This window comes from Cetorhinus maximus, chromosome 28 (assembly GCF_964194155.1).
Source record: "Cetorhinus maximus chromosome 28, sCetMax3.hap1.1, whole genome shotgun sequence".
NCBI lineage: Eukaryota > Metazoa > Chordata > Chondrichthyes > Lamniformes > Cetorhinidae > Cetorhinus > Cetorhinus maximus.
In genome coordinates, this window is record NC_135906.1 from 9,507,914 (window position 1) to 9,529,884 (window position 21,971).

The following is a 21,971-nucleotide window of genomic DNA, read 5'->3' on the forward strand; positions in this document are numbered from 1 at the left end:
CCAGCCACATCCCACTGCCATCTCCGTCCCCCCACCGCCATCACCAGCCACATCCCACTGCCATCTCCATCCCCCCCCTGCCATCACCAGCCACATCCCACTGCCATCTCCGTCCCCCCCCCTGCCATCTCCGTCCCCCCCACTGCCATCACCAGCCACATCCCACTGCCATCTCCATCCCACTGCCATCTCCGTCCCCCCCACTGCCATCACCAGCCACATCCCACTGCCATCTCCATCCCACTGCCATCTCCATCCCACTGCCATCTCCATCCCACTGCCATCTCCATCCCACTGCCATCTCCGTCCCCCCCACTGCCATCACCAGCTACATCTCACTGCCATTTCCGTCCCCTGCCATCTCCGTTTTCCCCCACTGCCATCACCAGCCACATCTCACTGCCATCTCCGTCCCACTGCCATCACCATCCCACTGCCATCTCCATCCCCCCACTGCCATCTCCGTCCCACTGCCATCTCCATCCCCCCCACTGCCACCTCCGTCCCACTGCCATCTCCATCCCCCCCACTGCCATCACCAGCCATGTCCCACTGCCATCTGTGGAATTCGTTACCACAGAAAGTAGTTGAGGCCAAAACATTGTATGTTTTTAAGAAGGAGTTAGATATAGCTCTTGGGGGGGTGAAAGGGATCAAAGGATATGGGGAGAAAGCGGGAGCAGGCTATTGAGTTGGATGATCAGCCATGATCATAATGAATGGCGGAGCAGGCTCGAAGGGCCGAATGGCCTACTCCTGTTCCTAGTTTCTATGTTTCTATCTCCGTCCCCCCGTGCCATCACCAGCCATGTCCCACTGCCAGTCCTGTAACTGATTTTTAAAAACGTATTCTTTCATGGGATGTTGGCATCACTGGCGCCTCCAGCGTTTGTTGCCCAGCCCTAATTGCCCTTGAATTGAGTGGCTTGTTAGGCCATTTCAGAGCCAACCACATTGCTGTGGGTCTGGAGTCACATGTAGGCCAGACCAGGTAAGGACAGCAGATTTCCTTCCCGAAAGGGGCATTAGTAAACCAGATGGGTTTTTACAACAATCAATGATGGTTACAATGGTCACTATTACTGAGACAGGCTTTATATTCCAGATTATGAACTGAATTTAAATTCCACCAGCTACCATGGTGGGATTTGAACCCATGTCCCCAGAGCATTAGCCCAGGTGCCTATATTACTAGTTCAGTGACATTACCCATTACTCCACCATCTCCCCCTTAGGTTGGGAGGTCATTCCCTTTACAACATTACCCACGACAGAGACACTTCCTGCAGGCTCGAAGGGCCGAATGGCCTACTCCTGCTCCTAGTTTCTATGTTTCTATAATGACATCCACAAGTTTATTCCTGTTATTTTCCTGTGTTTGTTCGCCTCTCCCAGAACATTGCGGGAGGACGGACAGGTGGTCCATGTCTGGCTGGTTCGGGCTGGATGGAACAGTTGACCTTGACTCATCCCTCTGCTAGGTAAACCTGTATGTCAAGCAGTGCTGTCAGGTTAGTGGAAATGTTGAACCCCCCCTCCCTCAAAAGACTGTGGGCCAATTGAAAATTTCAAAATTGAGATCAATAGATTTTTGTTGGGTAGAGGTATCAAGGGATATGGAGCAAAGGAGGGCAAATGGAATTGAGGTACAGACAAGCCATGATCTTATTGAATAGTCTGAGGGGCTGAATGGCCTCCTTCTTTTCCTATGTCTATGTAACTCTGGGTATGGCCTGACCAGGGGTCAGTGTTTGCAAGGCGTTAATTACAGTTGAGCTTTAGCTCTGTTTGGTCCCAACCCTCTGTCCAATCCCACGATCGCAGGAGGATTCAAGCACCTCATACCTTGGATTTTCCCCATGAGCTGCTTCTTGGAGGTGAGGATTTGATTGAAGTCTGGGCGAATTCTCTTCTCCAGTTGCAGGTTTTGCTCTTCATTCTCCCTGAGCAGAGCCTGGAACCCCTCAGACACATGGGTTTCCACCACTGCATACATCTCCCTGATCATCTACAGAGGGAAAATACACACCCAGTTCCACCAGATACCTTTTTAATATCATGTTATATAGCACAGAAACAGGCCATACAAATAAAAGCAAAATACTGCGGATGCTGGAAGTCTGAAACAAAAACAGAAAATGCTGGAAAAACTCAGCAGGTCTGGCAGCATCTGTGGAGAGAGAAACAGGGTTAACATTTTGAGTCCGTATGACCCTTCTCCAGAAACAAAAACAGGCCATTTGGCCCAACTGGTCAGTGCTGCTGTCCAGGTTCCACATGAGCCTCCATTTTCATCTAACTTCTTCTAACCATCAGTATATCCTTCTAATCTTTTCTCCATCATGTTTTTAGATGGTGTCCCCTTTGATGTGCCACCCATGGCTCACCTGAGTTCAAGCTCCCGGACTTGAGCGCAAAACTCTGGGCTGACGCTCAGGTCCGACACTGTCAGAGGTGTCACCTTTTGGATAAAATGTTAAACCAAGGCCCTATCTTCCCACTCAGGTGGACATTAAAAAAATCCCATGGCAAGATTTCGAAGAAGAGCAATGGGAGATCTCCCTGATGTCCTGGCCACAACTTATCCCTCAATCAACGTCGCAAAGGATTACCTAGCTGCTATCCCATGGAATCTTGCTGTGCGCTTCCGTGTTTCCTACATTACAAGAAGTGTCTACAGTTCAAAAGTACTTCATAGGGTTTCACAGAATCACAGTGCAGAAGAGGCCCTTCGGCCCATCGAGTCTGCACCAACACGTGAGAAACACCTGACCTACCTACCTAATCCCATTTACCAGCACTTGGCCCACTTGAATGTTATGATGTGCCAAGTGCTCATCCAGGTTCTTTTTAAAGGGTGTGAGGCAACCCGCCTCCACCACCCTCCCAGGCAGTGCATTCCAGACCGTCACCACCCTCTGGGTAAAAAGGTTTTTCCTCACATCCCCCCTAAACCTCCTGCCCCTCACCTTGAACCTTGGGTATAAAGTGCCTTGGGATGTCCTGTGGTTGTCACAGGTGCTATATAAATGCAAGCTTTTCTTTCTACATGTGCTATTCAGCGTAACTACTCTCTGTGATAGGTTCACATTTTAATCACTCTCTGGGTGAAGAATTTTATCTTGAATTTACCTTGCATTTATTAGTGACTATCTTAAATTTATGGGTCCATGTTTTGGGAGACTCACAAGCAGAAAGATCTTCTCTATGTCCACCCTGTTGAACCCTTTTGTAATTTTAAAGAACTCTATTGGCCCACCCCTCAGCCTTCTCTTATTTAAAGCAAACATTCCCAGCATGCTCCGCCTTTGCTGCTTGGTATATCCTCTCAGTACTGGCACCGTCCTTGCCTGTCATGCCCTTTCTCTCTGCCCGCTGGTGTAGGTGAGATTGCCAGATCGGTGTGCGGTTATCTTTCACCAGTATTTCTGCTTTGTGGTGACTCAGTGACTTCTGAGGGCTCTTGAGGCAGCTTGAGGCACATCAGGGCAAGCCAGAGGTGGGCCAGTGGACATGCTCACCACACCTGGTAGGTAAGGAGCTGAGAGAGACATCAGGTTGCTCATCAGGACTGAATATAAGTACATAAGAAACAGGAGAGGGAGATGACCAGACAGCCCCTAGAGCCTGCTCTGCCATTCAATATGATCATGGCTATTCTTCTGCCTCAACTCTACTTTCCTGCCCTCTCTCCCTAACCCTCGATCCCCTCAGGGACCAAAAATCTGTCTCTCTCTCTCAGAATAAACTTGAGGCAACTGGAATCTCAGGAATATAGTTAATCCGAGTGATGGACTTCTCTACCTCACTTTCCCCCTTTAAAACCTACTGTTAGGAGATAAAGGTAGTTAAGTAAGTTATACGTGTATTTGGGTGCGTTAGGAATAAGGTGTATCTTTAAGCTTAAGTTCCATTTATATTTTGTTCTATTTGTGGGTTAAAAAAGGTGAAACCTGGGATCTAGTTTCATTTTGAGTAGAGACAGCAGGTGTAAAAGTGGAGAGCTGTGTTTTGAAGGGGTGGGGGTGGGGGTAGTGATTTGGGAAAGTTAAAACAAGGTTAAAAAAAAACCTGTGCTGTTGCCTAGCAACAGGGGTCCAAGGAGGGAGCACCCCCTACCCCCCAGCACCGCCCCTCCCCCCACCCCACACACACACACACACACACACACACACACACACAGAAACCCTCACACACACAGATAGATGGGGAATTTCAGCTCAGTTGAAAGCAGTTGCAACATAGGACAGATAGCCAGTCCCAAACCCAAGTCTCAGTTGAAGGCAGGACTCCAGAGAGGCTGCACAGCAGTGCGACAGATAGCAAGTCCCAAACTAAAATTGAAGTCAGCTGCCCGGGAGGCCGCACAGGAGAGGAAACTGCACGGGCAGGTTCTAGAAACTGAAGAACCATAAGGTCCCGAGGCCAAGGAGTGGAACAGGAAAGGCCCAACAAGGTCAGTCTAGTCAAAGGACAAGGACAGGAATCTGGAAGAGGTCCTGTTCGGTGGAAGCGAAAGAAAAGAGCAGAGAGGAAATTCCAAAGAGACAGCTGAAGGTCTCGAACTCTTTACGATGAGCATGTGAAGAATGGTGCTCTGTTGACAGCTGAGTATCCAAGAGAGAGCGCAAGGAAGGCAAAGCTTGAATGCACATGGTGAGCCAGTGGACAGGAACATCGGAAGGAGAACTCGAAACCCTGGAGGTGGATCCTTGTGGAAGGTCTGAGAGGAAGGGTTCTTTTGGGAGAAGATTCCAGAGCGAGTTCTTTGAGAGTGGAGATTGGAAACGCTCGTGTGAAGGACGAAGTTCAGTGAGACCAGTTGGCTCACTGGGTGACAAGCGTCTGGGGTGTTGGAGGAGGGGCAGTGGAGCTGATGAGAGATCCATAACATCTGTTTGGGGTGACATCTACCTCTTGGTTTCAGAGTGTGGAGTCTGACCACAGGTCTCCTACTGGTTTACATGGACCGTGTACTTACTGTGAACATTAGAGTATAAGATAGATTTTGTAACTTGTGTCATCCTTACAAATCTTTATATATCTGTAAAAGTATAGCTGTGGGTGAAGGATTATTATGATATAGTTAATCTTTTCTTGTTTGATAATTGTTTTATTCTTTTGTTAGAAGTTCATTAGCTGACTCTGGTGACTCTGTTCAGTAGCCACTCTCCAAGTACCTAAGCAAGAAATAAAAGTTAGGATCTATCAAGCCGGGTTCCACCCTGGGATCAGGTTTGTCCAGTTGTAACATCAGCTGGGATCATAACACTACCTCTTTGGCCAAGGTCGTCTGTCTTAATATCTCCACATGCGGCTCAGTGCCATACTTTGTGCTATAATGCACCTGTGAAGTACCTTGGGATGTTTTATTATGTAAAAGGTGCTGTATAGATGCAGGGTTTGCTGTTGTCGATGGAGGTGGCTGTAATATGTAGTGTTCTTACAGGACTGACGAGAAATGGAAGGAGCTGTTGTAAATCTCTGTCTAAGGTAACTGTGGGGATATGGAAGTAGGCCCAATGGTACATGATAGGCTTCCCAACCAGACAGTCTAACTCAAAATACACAGCATGAAGGAAGCAAAGATAAATCTAAGGCTTTGTTATCGAGGGTTCGTTACAGGGGCTCAATCACATGAGGGGATGGGAGAGGAATTTTACAGTGTTTTTTTCCCTAATGGATTTTCCTCTTTTTTTTGCCTCTTCCAGGTGGTTACCTAGCTGTAGGCATGGGTGTGAGGTGGTGGCAGAGGGGTGGTCAGTGGAGCATGGGGAAGAAGTTATAGTCAGGATGGTTCAGCGCCATGGTACGTGGGGCAGGCTTGATGGGGTGACAGGCCAGCAACTCCCTGTGTCAATGTTGTATCTTTTTAAAATAAGCAGGAATGTGGGTGACAGTATGAAGAGATAAGAGGACATATGCAATCCGCAGTGTCACAGGATAGGCAGACTTCAACCACTCTCTTCTCAGCTTGACTCAGTTAGTAACCCTCTCACTTTGAGCACCTCATCAAGGTTGGCTGAAGCCATGTTGAGACTCAGAGGCAAGAGTGCCACATCAACTGAGCCAAACTGGCGATTAAACAATCACCGGCCCATAAGCCCTTACCCGATCTATTAGTCAGCATTACTAGTGATTTCTAAGTACGTACTTGTTCTAGTTATGCAAACTCCAGAGGAGGCAATAAATCACAAGAAAACCCTTCCCAGTCATCTCATCTGACCAAACAACCTTCAGCAGACCCACTGTGCACTATGAGGCATTTTTAACACCCCCCTCCCTCCTTAGTTAGGTCCAATGTCCTTAGGTATGTAATTTGAAAGGCTGCTACTCAAGCTTGAGGCAGTGGGTATTGCAGGCAAAACTTAGAGGGTAGTAAAGAACTGGGGGTGAAAGAATAGAAACCCAATTAATATTAGATAGAGAGCAATGTCTGGCTGGAGCATTGTACTTAGTTGAGTGTCCCAAGGATTGGTGCTGAGAGATGTCCTGAGTGGATTGCCAGGGATTGGTGCTGGGGGATGTAATGGTTGGAAAGTCTGGGAGATCGGTGCTGTGGAGTTGTACTGAGCGTTGTGTCTCAGGGATTTATTCTGGGGCCCTTACTATCCCCGACGTACACAACTGACCTAGAGTCAGAACTCAGAGCAAGTTGTTCATAAGTGTTGTCAGACCGGGTGAAAAATGTCTGAAGGAGAAGTCAGGAAATAAGCATCTGGTCAGGATGCATCAGGAAGCAGAGAGTAGCGGTTAATGGATGTTTTTCGGACTGGAGGGAGTTTTATAGTGGAGCTGCCTGAGGGTCTGTGTTAGGACCCTTGCTCTTCCTGATATATATTAATGACCTTGACCTTTGTGTACAGGACACAATTTCAAAATTTGCAGATGTTACGAAACTTGGAAGCATTGTGAACAGGGAGGAGAATAGTGTAGAACTTCAAAAGGACATAGATAGGTTGGTGGAAGTGGCAGAAGAAATTTAAGAGAAGTGTGAAGTGATTCATTTTGATAAGGAAGAACGTGGAGTGACAATATAAAATAAAGGGCACAACTCTGAAGTGGGTACAGGAGCATAGGGACCTTGATGTAACTGTGTATGAGTGTGGAGGTCTTCGGGTGCAGTGGTAGTGTCTCTACCTCTAGGCCAGAAGACTGGGCTCAAGTCCCATGCCAGGACTTGGCCATGGAAGAAGCGTTCATGATGCGATTCAACAGCCTGATAATCAGCCTCAAATCCTTCCCCAAGCATCTCCTCTATTCCCCAAAGGGGGGAGAAAAGCGTGTGCGAAGATATGCTTTAAAAAATGTGCGTAAGTCATTGAAAGTGGCCGGACAGGTTGAGAGATAGGCAAGGCATACTGCATCCTAGGCTTTATTTATAAGGGCATAGGGTACGAAAGCAAGGAGACTATGTTAAACTTGTATAGAACACTGCTTCAACCCCAACTGGAGTATTGTGTCCCTGGTTCTAGCTGCCACGCTTGAAGACGTGAAGGCATTAGAGAGAGGGCAGAAAAGATTCACGAGAATGGCTCCAGGGATGAAGGACCTCAGTTACGTGTATTGGTTGGAAAAGTTGGGGCTGTTTTCCTTGGAGAAGAGAAGGCTGGGAGGAGATTTAATAGAGGTGTTCAAAATCATGAGGGGTCTGGACAGAATAGATAGGGAGAAACTGTTCCCACTCGCCAAAGGATGCAGAACAAAAGGGCACAGATTTAAGCTAACAGGCAAAAGAAGCAATGGCGACATGAAAGAAAGGCTTCTGCTCACAGTGAGTGGTCAGGGTCTGGAATGCGTTGCCCTAGGGTGTGGTGGAGGCAGGTTCAAACGAGGCTTTCAAGAGGGAAAAGGAAAAATGCACAGGTCCTATGGGAAGAAGGTGGGGGTGTGGCACTCGGTTAATTGCTCTTTCGGAAAGCCAGTGCAGACACGAAGGGCCGAATGGCCTTCATCTGTGCTGTAACCATTCTGTGGTCTGCCACAACTATTCTCACAGACTCTTCTATCCTGACCGCTGATCTAACAGCTTGTCTATAATTATTGCAGGACAGTGCTCAGTAACATCTATGTGGGTCACAGTTTGGCGGCTGGTGTGCCTTGCTGACTTCCAATCATGTCTTCTTAGATCTCTTCTCACATTTCTCGATCTTAAGCCATCACCAATTCTCTCTGCGACGACCCGTCCAACTCCTAGCCATGATCTCTCTTGGTCCCCTACCTTATCATTCCACTTTTTGCCCGGGTCAGATGCCAGCCACTTATTTTGACTAAACTGGTTGAAAATGGCAGGTACCCAGGTGCCAAAACTTTTCTCTCAAGTTCCTCCACCTTGTCCCTCAGCTACTGGCTCAGTGAGCAGCACTCGCGTTCCCAAGTCAGAAGGCTGAATTCCTGCTCCGGAGACTTGACTGCGAAATCTAGCCTGACACTCCAGTGCAGTACTGAGGGGGTGCTGCACTGTCAGAGGTGAAATAAAAACAGAAAGCGCTGAAAGTACTCAGTAGGCAAGGCAGCAGCTGGGGAGAGAGAGAAGAGAATTGTTCTAATGAAAGATCATTGACTGGAAACAATAATTCCTCTCGCCAGAGACGCTGTCCATCTTGCTGAGTATTTTCCAGCACTCTTTTTGTTTGTTTTTGTTTCAGATTTACGGCATCTTTTTAAAAACTTATTCTTTCATGGGATGTGGGCGTCACAGCCACTGCTGGCAGGCAACATTCGGAGATTGCTCTGAACTGAGTGGCTTGCTAGGCCATTTCAGAGGGCAGTTAAGATTCAACCACATTGCTGTGGATCTGGAGTCACATGTAGGCCAGACCGGGTAAGGACGGCAGATTTCCTCCCCTAAAGAACATTAATGAACCAGTTGGGTGTTCAACAACAATTCATGGTCGCTATTACTGAGGCTAACATTCAATTCCAGATTCGTTGCTGACTGAATTTAAATTCCACCAGACGATGTGGTGGGATTTGAACTCATATCCCCAGAGCATTAGCTTGGGCCTCCAGATCACTAGCCCAGTGGCGTTACTACTACTCCACTGTCTCCCCGAAGACTGCAGTGTTTCGCTCTCGTATTACCGTCAGATGTGCAGTCTGTCCTCTCAGGTGGACATAAAGATTTTCGTTCTGCACTCATCAGGACACTCACAAGAATATCAATATAAGGGGGAAAACAATAACTCTCAGCTCTCTCTTCACATATAGTATAAATTGTTGTTTCCCTCCCCCCTTATATTGGTATTATTGCGAGTGTCCTGATGAGTGGAAGATGAAAAACTTCAACATGTCTCTTTTCTCAACAATATAATTGGTCTTGTCGGACACTCTAAAGCACAAAGTTCTTTGTCTGATATATGTCACTAGTTTATGAAAAACTTTGCTGTGATTCACTGAAGTATCCCATTCACTGAAGTAAACATTCTGAAGCACAATATTTACTTTCTTACGATCTTATGACAAATCTAATTAACTGGTTTTTACTGGTCACTCTTTGGAGAAAAACAGAAGAGTCCCTAATGTCCAGGCCAATATTTATCTTGTCAACCATCACTAAAACAGATGATCTGGCCATTATCACATTGCTTTTTGTGGGAGCTTGCTGTGTGCAAATTGGCTGCTGTGTTTCCTACATTACCACATTACCTACATTACCACAGTGACTACAAATCGAAAGCACTTCATTGGCTGAAAACTCTTTGGGGCATCCCAAGATCACGAAAGATGCTATAGAACATGCCTGAGATCACCTAAACTGGTCGGCTCCCTAATTAGACCAGTAAAAGCCAGTTAATTAGATTTGTCATAAGATCGTAAGAAAGTAAATATTGTGCTTCAGAATGTTTACTTCAGTGAATGGGATACTTCAGTGAATCACAGCAAAGTTATTCATAAACTAGTGATGTATATCAGGCAAGGAACTTTGTGCTTTAGATTGTCCGACAAGACCAATTATATTGTTGAAAAAAGAGACATGTCGAGTTTTTTCATCTTGTACTCATCAGGATACTCGCAATAATACCAATATAAGGGGGGGGGGGAAACAACAATTTATACTATATGTGAAGAGAGTGCTGAGAGTTATTGTTTTCCCCCTTATATTGATATTCTTGTGAGTGTCCTGATGAGTGCAGAACGAAAAACTTAGACATGTCTCTTTTTTTGGGCAATACTCAAGTTCTGTACTACCAAACGACTATTATCTTCTACACAAAATGCTGGGAAAACTCAGCATGTCTTGACAGCATCTGTGGAGAGAGAAACAGAGCTAACGTTTCGAGTCCGTATGACCCTTCTTCAGAGCTAAAGGGAAGTAGAAATGTGATGAAATTTATACTGCTTAAGTGGGGTGGGACAGGTGAAGCTGGATAGAAGGCCAGTAATAGGCGGAGGCAAAGGAGAGATTGCAAAAGCTGTCATAAACAAAAGGTCAAAGGGTTGTTAATAGTGGTGGTGCTGGCTAAAGGAGGTGCTAATGGTGACATTAAGAGTGGAAAGCAGAATGTGATAATGGCAGGACCAGGGTAAGCACTCTGGAAAGTGACAGATGGCCCTAGTGGGGTTGGGGTGGAGGGAGGGGGCGGTGTGGGGAAAAAAGATCAAAAAGGCTAAAAGCTGGAGATAAAACAATGAATAAAATGGAATTAAATTTTTAAAATAATAATAATAAAAATAAGTTGGGGGGGGAATAAATAAATAAATAAAAATTTAAAAATAAAAATGAATAAGAGAAAAGGAGGGTCAAAAAGGGGTGGGGATGGAGGAGAGAGTTCACGGTCTGAAGTTGTTGAACTCAATATTCAGCCCGGAAGGCTGTAAAGTGCCTAGTCGGAAGATGAGGTGCTGTTCCTCCAGTTTGCTTTGGGCTTCACTGGAAAAATGCAGGCCAAGGACGGACATGTGGGCATGAGAGCAGGGTGGAGTGTTGAAATGGCAAGCGACAGGGAGGTCTGGGTAATGCATGCGGACAGACCGAAGGTGTTCTGCAAAGCGGCCACCCAGTCTGTGTTTGGTCTCTCCAATGTAGAGGAGACCGCATTGGGAGCAGCGAATGCAGTAGATCAAATTGAAGAAAGTGCAAGTGAAATGCTGCTTCACCCGAAAGGAGAGTTTGGGCCCTTGGACAATGAGGAGGGGGGAAGTAAAGGGGCAGGTGTTGCACCTTCTGCGATTGCATGGGAAGGTGCCGTGGGAGGGGGTTGAGGTGTTGGGGGTGATGGAGGAGGGGACCTGGGTGTTCCAGACAGAACGGTCCCTACGGGATGCTGCCAGGGGGGTGAAGGGAAGATGTGTTTGGTGGTGGTATCATGCTGCAGTTGGCGGAAATGGCGGGGGATGATCCTTTGAATGCGGAGGCTGGTGGGGTGAAAAGTGAGGACAAGGGGGCCCTATCGTGGTTCTGGGAGGGAGAGGAAGGTGTGAGGGCAGAGGCGCAGGAGATGGGCCGGACATGGTTGAGGTCCCTGTCAACCACCGTGGGTGGGAAACCTCGGTTAAGGAAGAAGGAAGACATGTCAGAGGAACTGTTTTTGAAAGTGGCATCATCAGAACAGATGTGACAGAAGCGAAGGAACTGAGAGAATGGGATGGAGTCCTTACAGGAACCGGGGTGTGAGGAGCTGTAGTCGAGGTAGCTGTGGGAGTCAGTGGGCTTGTAATGAATATTGCTGGACAGTCTATCACCAGAAATTGAGACAGAGAAGTCAAGGAAGGGAAGGGAAGTGTCAGATATGGATCATGTGAAAGTGATGGAGGGGTGGAAATTGGAAGCAAAATTAATTAACTTTTCCAGGTCCAGACGAGAGCATGAAGCAGCACCGAAGTAATCATCAATGTACCAGAGAAAGATTTGTGGGAGGGGGCCGGAGTAGGACTGGAACAAGGAATGTCCCACATACCCCATAAAGAGACAGGCATAACTGGGGCCCATGCGGGTACCCATAGCCACACCTTTTATTTGGAGGAAGCCTTTGACCTTTTGTTTATGACACCTTTCGCAATATCTCCTTTGCCTCCGCTTATCGCTGGCCTTCTATTCAGCTTCACCCGTTCTGCCCCCTTAAACAGTATATATTTCACCATGTTTCTACTTCCCTTTAGCTCTGAAGAAGAGTCATACGGGCTCGAAACGTTAACTCTGTCTTTCTCTCCACAGACGCTGTCAGACCTGCTGAGCTTTTCCAGCATTTTCTGTTTTTGTTTCAGATTTCCAGCATCCGCGGAATTTTGCCTTCAGACTATTAGCTTCTGCTTTATTTTAATTATTAGATGGATGGAAGTAAGAAACGTCTCTGCTTGAAACTTATTTAGGACGCCTATTCGAAAAAATAGACCTATTGAGGTAGTTTTTTTTCGTTTGGCCTGAGCAGCTCATATTCCAGTTCCCACCACCCTGCACCACTGCCCATACAGCAGCCGAAATCATAAACTGGAGGATTAAAGAGCTGAGGGGGTTAAGGGACAGTTCCGGTAGTGTTCAACCGAGAGACAAAGGCACAACCAAATGAGAAATCTGAAACATGATCCACTCAAGAAAGAGAAGAGGAAATTGTGTGAGCTGTGTGGAATGCAGCAGAACTTTAGCTCCTCTAGCCTTTTGGGAAAATATACCTAACACATGGCAAAATACTGTAGCTGCACAAGACATCACAGGAAATATCAGGAGCAGACAATGGAAGCTAAGTCTAGGAATTTTATGCCAATGTCTGAACCGCAAATCAATGAGTTTTACAACAGAGATGGCGAGACAAGGAGAACAAGGGAGAGGCACTGGGGGTGGGAGAAAGAAGTGGGGGCGGTGAGAGGCACAGGGATGGAGAGAGATACGCACAGAGAGCAGGAGGGATACACTGAGCCAGGGAGAGAGGCAAGGAGCAGAGAGAGAGAGAGAGCACATAGAGAGAAGGGCAGAGTGTTAAACACACAAGGTGATGGAGAGGCACTAATTTATGGGAGATTCAAGGGAGGGCTGCAGGGATTGAGAGTATGGAGACAGAGAGACAGAGAGAGAGGGGGGTGTCTGGCAACAAAGCCAGCACAAAGGCAGGGGCACAGGAGATTGAAAAGGGAGAGGGAGGCGGGCAGATAGAGTGGGAAGGACGAACAAGCAAAGGGAGGTTCAGGGATACGGAGAGACACAGAGACAGACTCAGAAAGGCACACAGGGCCACGGAGAGGGACACATAGAGAGAGACATAGAGAGAGAGACTCAGGGACACAGGGAGAGAGACGCAGAGGGAGACACTGGTTAGACACAGGGCCGCAGGGAGACACAGGGCCACAGGGAGACACAGGGCCACAGAGAGAGACATAGAGAGAGAGACTCAGGGACACAGAGAGACAAAGAGGGACACAGAGGGAGACACAAAGAGAGACATAGAGAGAGACTCAGGGACACAAGGAGAGACACAGAGAGAGACACAGAGAGGGATACAGGGGCACAGAGAGACTCAGGGACACAAGGAGAGACACAGAGAGAGAGACAGAGAGAGACACAGGGATGCAGGGAGAGACTCAGGGACACAAATAGAGGCACAGAGACACAGAGAGAGACACACAGGGACAGAGAGAGAGAGACAAGGACATGGAGAGGCACAGGGACACAGAGAGAGACACAGAAAACTGAGAGATACAGGGACACAGAGAGAGAGACACAGAGGGAGACACAGGGACACAGAGAGATACAGAGAGAGACGTAGAGAGACCCAGGGACACTGAGAGATACAGGGACACAGAGAGAGACACAGAGAGAGAGAGACACAGGGACACAGAGAGAGACACAGAGAGACACAGGGACACAGAGACACAGAGAGAGACTCAGGGACACAGAGAGAGACACAGAGAGAGAGACAGAGAGAGAGACGCAGATAGAGACACAGGGACGCAGGGAGATACAGAGAGAGACATAATGAGACCCAGGAACACTGAGAGACTCAGGGACACAGAGAGAGACACAGAGAGAGAGACAGAGAGAGAGACACAGAGAGAGACACAGGGACACAGAGAGAGACACAGAGAGAGACACAAAGAGAGACACAGGGACACAGAGAGAAACACAAAGGGGGACACAGAGACACAGAGACACAGAGAGACAGAAATGATAAGGGGCATGGAGAGATGAAAACTGTGAGGAATTTTTATTTTGACCTGCCCATGTGGTACTCACTTTCAGCCAGGTCTGTTTCCGTTTGGCCTCTGGTCCCCGGATATGAGGAATGAGCTGAGACTCTAACACGGGACACAAGTCTTCCATCACCAGGTTACTCAAGATCTGCGAAGACATCAAAAATCAAATTATTGACAATGGAATGAGGGCTGCTTTGGGTCAGTGTGCCCTTTGTTTCATTGCATTGATTTCCGGCAAATGATTTGGTTTGAAGACACGTTGATTGTGAAGTTCCTGAATCTGTCTGTCTGCTGTGTCCTGCCCCATACAGTAGGTCTGAATTCCAGTCTCACACATGAGATTCTTGTGCCATTTACTGGGAAAGAACAGCTTTCCTGTTGCCTTCCCCACAGTTTGTCCTTCTCTGAGATGGGCTGCAATGAAGGTTATAGAGTTCCTCTCCCCCCTTTACAATGGGGGCCCCACTCATTGGGCACAAATATACTTAGAGGACACCAACCAAGTATTCATAACCAGTTCTCTGATCTCTCCTGACTAGAGCTGTCTGTATTGAATGCAAGAAATAGGAGAGGGAGTAGACCACACGGCCTGTTGAGCCTGCCCCGCCTTTCAATACTATCATCTTAATACCATCTTAGATGGGAGACCCCTTATTTCTAAACTGTGTCCCCAAGTTCAGTGGTGGGCAACCTAGGCTGATCTTGGGTTTCAACTCCATTTTCCGACCCGTTCTCCATATCCCTTAATTCCCTGAGAGACCAAAAATCTGTCTATCCCAACCTTAAATGTATTCAACGATGGAGCATCCACAACCCTCTGGGGTAGAGAATTCCAAAGATTCACAACCCTTTGAGTGAAGTAATTTCTCCTCATCTCAGTCCTAAATGATCGGCCCCTTATCCTGAGACTGTGCCCCCGTGCTTTAGATTCTCCGACCAGCGGAAACAATCTCTCAGCGTCCACCCTATCAAGCCCCTTCAGAATCTTGTATGTTTCCATAAGATCGCCTCTCATTCTTCTAAACCCCAGAGAATACCAACCCAATTTACTCAGCCTCTCACCGAGTACAGACCAAATCCAACACTTTAACATCAGAACTGATTTTTGTTAATCAAGGGTATTAGAGGTTTGGAAGGAAGGCGAATGGTTGGAGTTAAGATACAGATCAGCCATTATCTAATTGAATGACAGAACAGCGTTGAGGGGCTGAAGGGCCTGCTGCTGTTACTATTTTCCTTTTAATTCAGAGTCAAGAACACTCATCCCCAGCCAAAGAACAGAAGAAGTAGGAGCGGGAATAGAACCATTTAGCCCCTCAAGCCTGCTCTACCATTCAATACCTGATTGTGGCCTTAACTCCACTTTTCTGCCACTGCCCACGCCCCTCCCCCTCCCCACCACTGCACCTCCGCCCTCCTGACTCCCCCAAAAAACCTTGACTCTCTTGTAGATCAAAAATCCATCTAACTCGGCCTTGAATATATTCAATGACCCAGCCTCTACTGCTGTCTGAGGTAGAGAATTCCAAAGCTGTTTTTAATTCTTTCATGGGGATGTGGGCATTGCTGGCTGAGTCAGCATTTGTTACCCATCCCTAATTGCCCTTGAGAAGGTGGTGGTGGTGAGCCGCCTTCTTGAACCGCTGCAGTCCGTGTGGTGTAGTTAGACCCACAGATTAGCGACCCCAAGGGAAGAAATTTCTCCTCATCTCTGTCTTAATTGGGAAACCCCCCCTATTTTGAGGTCACCCCAATGCGGTGTGATAAATGCCAGGAGTTTCTACAAATGGTGCAGATCCATTATCAAGTACCAGAACTTTGTATAAGACGTCTCCCAGGCAGTGAAATTCTCAGGTCAGCATAGCAACAAAATACTTATCATAATCATACGACCTTATACAAACATGCGAATTAGGAGCAGGAATAGGCCATGTGACCCCTCGAGCCTGCTCCAGCATTCAATAAGAGCCTGGCTGATGTAGCTCCATATTCTGCCCACCCCTCCAATAACCTTCGACTCCCTTGTTAATCAACAGCTTGTCTACCTCTGCCTCAAAAATATCCATTGACCCGGCCTCCACTGCTCTCTGGTGAAGAGAGTTCCAAAGATTCACGACCGGTCTGAGAGAAAAAAAAATCTCCTCACCTCCGTCTTAAATGGGAGACCCCTTTATTTTTAAACTGTGACCCCCTAATTCAGTGATGGGCTACCTAGGCGAGTGAGTGGGCCGCAGGAGTGGCTCTCCTTCATCCCAGTGGACCACAAGGTTGAAATCGGGCATGTGCGCTAACCATATATATAAGCATTGTTAAGAATTTGCGGGGTGTGCCGATTGAACCATAGCGGTGTTTTTGATTGGCTGCAGAGGGAGCACGTGGCTCTAGCAGTCAATGTTGTGGCAACAGGGCGTGGGCAACAGTCAACAAATGTCTCGTGGGCTGCACTCAGAACCCTGATGGGCCGCATTGCCCACCACTGCCCTAGCGCTAGCCTCTCCCACAAGGAGAAAAAAAAGTCCTTTCAGCATCCACCCTGTCGAGTCCCCTCAGGATCTTATACGTTTCAATAAGATCGCCTCCCATTCTTGTAGGCTCCAATGGATACAGGGCCCAGCCTGACCCAACCTTTCCTCATAAAATAACCTCCCCCATCCCAGTTATCCCAGTCGAGTGAACCTTCTCTGAACTGCTTCGACCGCAGAATCACAGAGAGTCACACAGTGCAGAAGAGGCCCTTCGGCCCATCGAGTCTGCACCGACACGTGAGAAACACATTTATGTCCTTTCTTAAATAAGGAGAGCAAAACTGTACACAGTGCTCTAGGTGTGGTCTCACCAATACCCTGCACAGCCGTAGCAAAACTTCCCTACTTTTATGTTCCATTCCCTTTGCAAAAAAAACCACAACATTCCAACTGCCTTCCTAATCCCTGGCTGTGTACCTGCGTATTAAAATTTCCTGAATCACGTACCAGGACACCCCCTGAGCTGCAGATTCTGCAATCTCTTTCAATCTAAATAATAAACTGCTTCTCTATTCTTCCTGCCACAGTGGACAAGTTCACATTCTCCCACATTTACGTTACCCTGTTTATCTGTTTAGTGCTGCTCCGTGTTGCAGTGCATCGCACTCCACATTAACCATAGTCTACCTTCTTCTGATCAAGCTCTGTGAACTCGCTGATATTCAGTGGGGAGGCTGTGTATGGGAACCATGGCAACCGATTTGTGCTCAGCAAGATTTCACCCAGCACGGTGAGATAATGTAAAGTGTCCTTTCAGCGTTTGCAACTTGGTGAGAACTCCCCGGACCACCTTCCGGTAGCGCCAAGCGGACCGTTCACATCCAGCTTAAAGAGGCCTTGGTTTCAAGTGTCATCAATGCTGCGTTGGAGTGACGGCCGAGACTTTGTGCTCAAGTCTCTGGAGTTGGGCTTGAGCCTTCTGACTGAGGTGAGGGAGTGCTGCCCATAGGTTATATATTTTTTTCATTCATGGGATAGGGGCATCGCTGGCTAGTCCAGCATTTATTGCCCGTCCCTAATTGCCCCTGAGAACTGAGTGGTTTGCTAGGCCATTTCAGAGGACAGTTAACACACAGGCCAGACACGGTAAGGACGGCAGATTTCCTTCCCTAAAGAGCATTAGCGAACCAGGTGGGTTTTGACGACAATCGACAATGGTCTCACGGTCATCATTAGACTTTTAATTCCAGATTTTTCCATTGAATTCAAATTACACCATCTGCCATGATGAGATTTGAACCCAGGTCCTCAGGGCACTGCCCTGGGTCTCTGGAATACTAGTCCAGTGGCAATACCACTGCTGGTACGAGTGGGAGGAGGGTCAGTAGAGGGAGAACCTTGCAGCACAGAAGGAGGCCATTTGGCCCATCGTACCTCTTTCAGCTCTTTAAAAGAGCTTTCCATTTGTCCCAGTGCCCTTGTTCTTTCCCTATAGCTCTGCAAACCTCCCCCCTTCACATATTCAAATAATTCCTTTTTGAAAGTTATTAATGAATCGACTTCCACCACCCTTTCAGACAACACGTGACAGACTATCATACCTTGCTTGCATAATAAAATAACTCTTTTCTCACCTCTTGCCAATTACCTTAAACCTGTGCCCTCTGGTTATCAACCTTCCTGCCAGTCTCTCCATATTCATCCCATGAAAACTCTTTGCGATTTTCAACGGGTTTGACTAATTGGGCAGGAACCACTGCACCGCTGGACAGATAGTTCCTCTGCGGGTCAGGTACCTGGAAGGGAGGACTGGTCGGGGAGTTTCTGCTTTTGGTGTCAGGCATGGGTCCGTGGTTAGCACTCACCTCTGAGTCAGCAGAGTGTGGATTTGACTCTCGCTCCGCAGACCCCAGAACATAATCAGGGCTGGCACTGCAGTGCAGAGCTGAGGCGGTGCTGCACTGTCAGAAGTGCTGCCTTTCACATGAAACCTTAGGCTGAAGCCCTACCTGCCCCCTCAGCTGGATGCAGAAGATCCCTTGGCACTTTTCGAATAGGAGGATGGAGTTCCCCCCTACCCCCCCTTCAGTATAAGGGTCTTGTACATACAGGGTTAATGTGGGACTGAGCACAGTACTGCCCACACAGTGATGTAAGGAGGCACATGACCCGGGCCTAGGGTCAGTGTGGTGTTGAGCAGAGATGTGTAAAGGCCTAAACATGGAGATAGCTCCTTGCCTATACCCTTTACTGTATATATGTATATTGTTACAAGCAATTAATAAAGACTTGCTGTTAGCTTTCTGAAGAACATGAAGGCTTCTTTAAGAGACACTGTTCTGTAACCAAAAACCTCCCAACACACCCAGCAGCCCCACCTCCCCCCCACCAGTGCCTTAGCTACTGCTTCTCCCTCAACCAACATCGCTATAAAATGCATGTTTATCACATTGCTGTTTGTGGGATCTTACTGTGTACAAATTGGCTGCTGCGTTTCATATATTACAACACCTCAAAAGTACTAAATTGGCTGAAAAGCACTTTGGGACATCCTGAGGTTGTGACAGTTGCTATATCAATGCAAAACTTCCTTTCACAGCAGTCACAGAAGCAAACTGTTGCGAGGTGATCAATAAAAGTTACCTCAGTCTCCGATCCCAAATACAAGTCACAGATTCCATATTGTCCCCTCTGCTGCCTGTACACTCGCACAGTCTCCAGGAATGCTCGGACTTCAAAAGAATCCCTTCTAAACAGCACTGCGAGGAAAACATCACCATCAGTCATCGGATGTGTGAATTGTCATCGTAATGAATATCTCCTTCCTCGGCTGCATATTCTACCTGGCTGCTCACAGCTTCGTTTAGTAAAGCTCCCTCTACACTGTCCCCATCAAATACTCCCCGGGAAGGTACAGCACGGGGTTAGATACAGAGTAAAGCTCCCGCTACACTGTCCCCATCAAATACTCCCAGGACAGGTACAGCACGGGGGTTAGATACAGAGTAAAGCTCCCTCTACACTGTCCCCATCAAACACTCCCAGGACAGGTACAGCACAGGGTTAGATACAGAGTAAAGCTCCCTCTACACTGTCCCCATCAAACACTCCCAGGGCAGGTACAGCACGGGGTTAGATACAGAGTAAAGCTCTCTCTGCACTGTCCCCATCAAACACTCCCAGGACAGGTACAGCATGGGGTTAGATACAGAGTAAAGCTCCCGCTACACTGTCCCCATCAAATACTCCCAGGACAGGTACAGCACGGGGGTTAGATACAGAATAAAGCTCCCTCTACACTGTCCCCATCAAACACTCCCAGGACAGGTACAGCACAGGGTTAGATACAGAGTAAAGCTCCCTCTGCACTGTCCCCATCAAACACTCCCAGGACAGGTACAGCACGGGGTTAGATACAGAGTAAAGCTCCCTCTGCACTGTCCCCATCAAACACTCCCAGGACAGGTACAGCACGGGGTTAGATACAGAGTAAAGCTCCCTCTACACTGTCCCCATCAAACACTCCCAGGACAGGTACAGCACGGGGTTAGATATAGAGTAAAGCTCCCTCTACACTGTCACCATCAAACACTCCCAGGGCAGGTACAGCACGGGGTTAGATACAGAGTAAAGCTCCCTCTACACTGTCCACATCAAACATTCCCAGGACAGGTACAGCACGGGGTTAGATACAGAGTAAAGCTCCCTCTACACTGTCCACATCAAACACTCCCAGGACAGGTACAGCACGGGGTTAGATACAGAGCAAAGCTCCCTCTACACTGTCCACATCAAACACTCCCAGGACAGGTACAGCATGGGGTTAGATACAGAGTAAAGCTCCCTCTACACTGTCCCCATCAAACACTCCCAGGACAGGTACAGTGCAGGGTTAGATACAGAGGAAAGCTCCCTCTACACTGTCCCCATCAAACTCTCCCAGGACAGGTACAGCACGGGGTTAGATACAGAGCAAAGCTCCATCGACACTGTCCCATCAAACACTCCCAGGACAGGTACAGCACGGGGTTAGATACAGAGTAAAGCTTCCTCTAAACTGTCCCCATCAAACTCTCCCAGGGCAGGTACAGCATGGGGTTAGGTACAGAGTAAAGCTCCCTCTACACTGTCCCATCAAACACTCCCAGGGCAGGTACAGCACGGGGTTAGATACAGAGTAAAGCTCCCTCTACACTGTCTCCATCAATCACTCCCAGGACAGGTACAGCACAGTTTAGATATAGAGTGAAGCTTCCTCTGCTCTAGCTAAACCTTTGGATGTTTGTACCATTGTTTAGGTGTCGAATTCCATCAGCAAAAAGTGTGCTCCAGATGTGATGGTCATCTGCGGTGTGGAAGTTGAGAAGGAGATGTTGCCGATAGGGGTGCCACAGGAAGAGGAGGTGACCCGTCGGGCAGTTCATGTATTGTTCCTCCCAGCAAGTGTCTGCGATGCCTGGAAAGAGAAACGTTTGCATTTAGAAAGCGCCTTTCTCGACCTCAGGACCTCCCAAGTCTCCAGTTGAGTGTCTTGTTAGACCATTTCAGAGGGAAGCTAGGAGCCGTCCACCTTAGGTGAGCCTCTGGGTCACAGGTAGACCAGACTGGGCAAGGATCTCCTTCCTGTAAAAGGTCATTAGTGAACCAGTTGGGTTTTTAACCACAATCCAACCGCTTCTTGATCTCTTCTCCTGTGACCCGCCAAATCCAAATACGGGAAATCTGAAATAAAAACCCTTCAAATACTCAGCAGGTCAAGAGAAACAGGGTTAGAGGTCAGGTTCTGATCAAAGGTCATCAACCAGAAGCAACACTGTTTCTCAATCCACAAATGCTACCAGGCTTACTGAGTATCATATTCCCAGATTTTATTTGGAAATGGAATTCACACCCTCGGGCTGCCGTGTTAGGGTCTGAACTTCCAGCTGCTGGAGTAGTAGACCAGGGCCTCAAGTTACTGAGGCCCGAACAGAACCACAACCACCATTAGCAAACAGTACCAGTCAGTGCTGCTAGTTGATGATACCTAGCTGGTGTCTTGCATATTCACATCCACAGGGAGCACATCCCATATACAGACTGCAGTGTCCACTCCTGGTTCAGCCATTGCTGGTGATGAATAGCTGAGTGGGTGTGGGGTTCCTCCACTGAAATATTCATTCACGGGATGTGGGCTTCGCTGGCTAGGCCAGCATTTATTGCCCATCCCTAATTGCCCTTGAGATGGTGGCGGTGATATTAGAAAGCACAATTTCTGAACCTCATCCCCCCCTTCAAAATATTATGTTTATGATGAAAGTTTTAAACTTCAACCTTGATCTCCCTAACCCTAAGGAGTGTTGAGGTTCCCTCTTCCTCTTACACATCCTCCCTACATAT

The 21,971-nt window shown here is 47.7% G+C and overlaps 1 protein-coding gene across 1 annotated transcript in view; it reads right to left on the bottom strand.

Moving 5' to 3' along the window:
- LOC144668803 (protein Niban 1-like) overlaps window positions 1-21,971 on the bottom strand; it is a 58,689-nt gene that overhangs the window by 14,631 nt on the left and 22,087 nt on the right. Inside the window, exons 5-8 of the mRNA XM_078531167.1 lie at window positions 20,881-21,048; window positions 19,236-19,351; window positions 14,168-14,272; window positions 1,846-2,008 (exon numbers count right to left, since the gene is read on the bottom strand). Coding sequence (XP_078387293.1) covers window positions 1,846-2,008; window positions 14,168-14,272; window positions 19,236-19,351; window positions 20,881-21,048 — 552 coding nt within the window. The remainder of the gene's footprint in view (window positions 1-1,845; window positions 2,009-14,167; window positions 14,273-19,235; window positions 19,352-20,880; window positions 21,049-21,971) is intronic.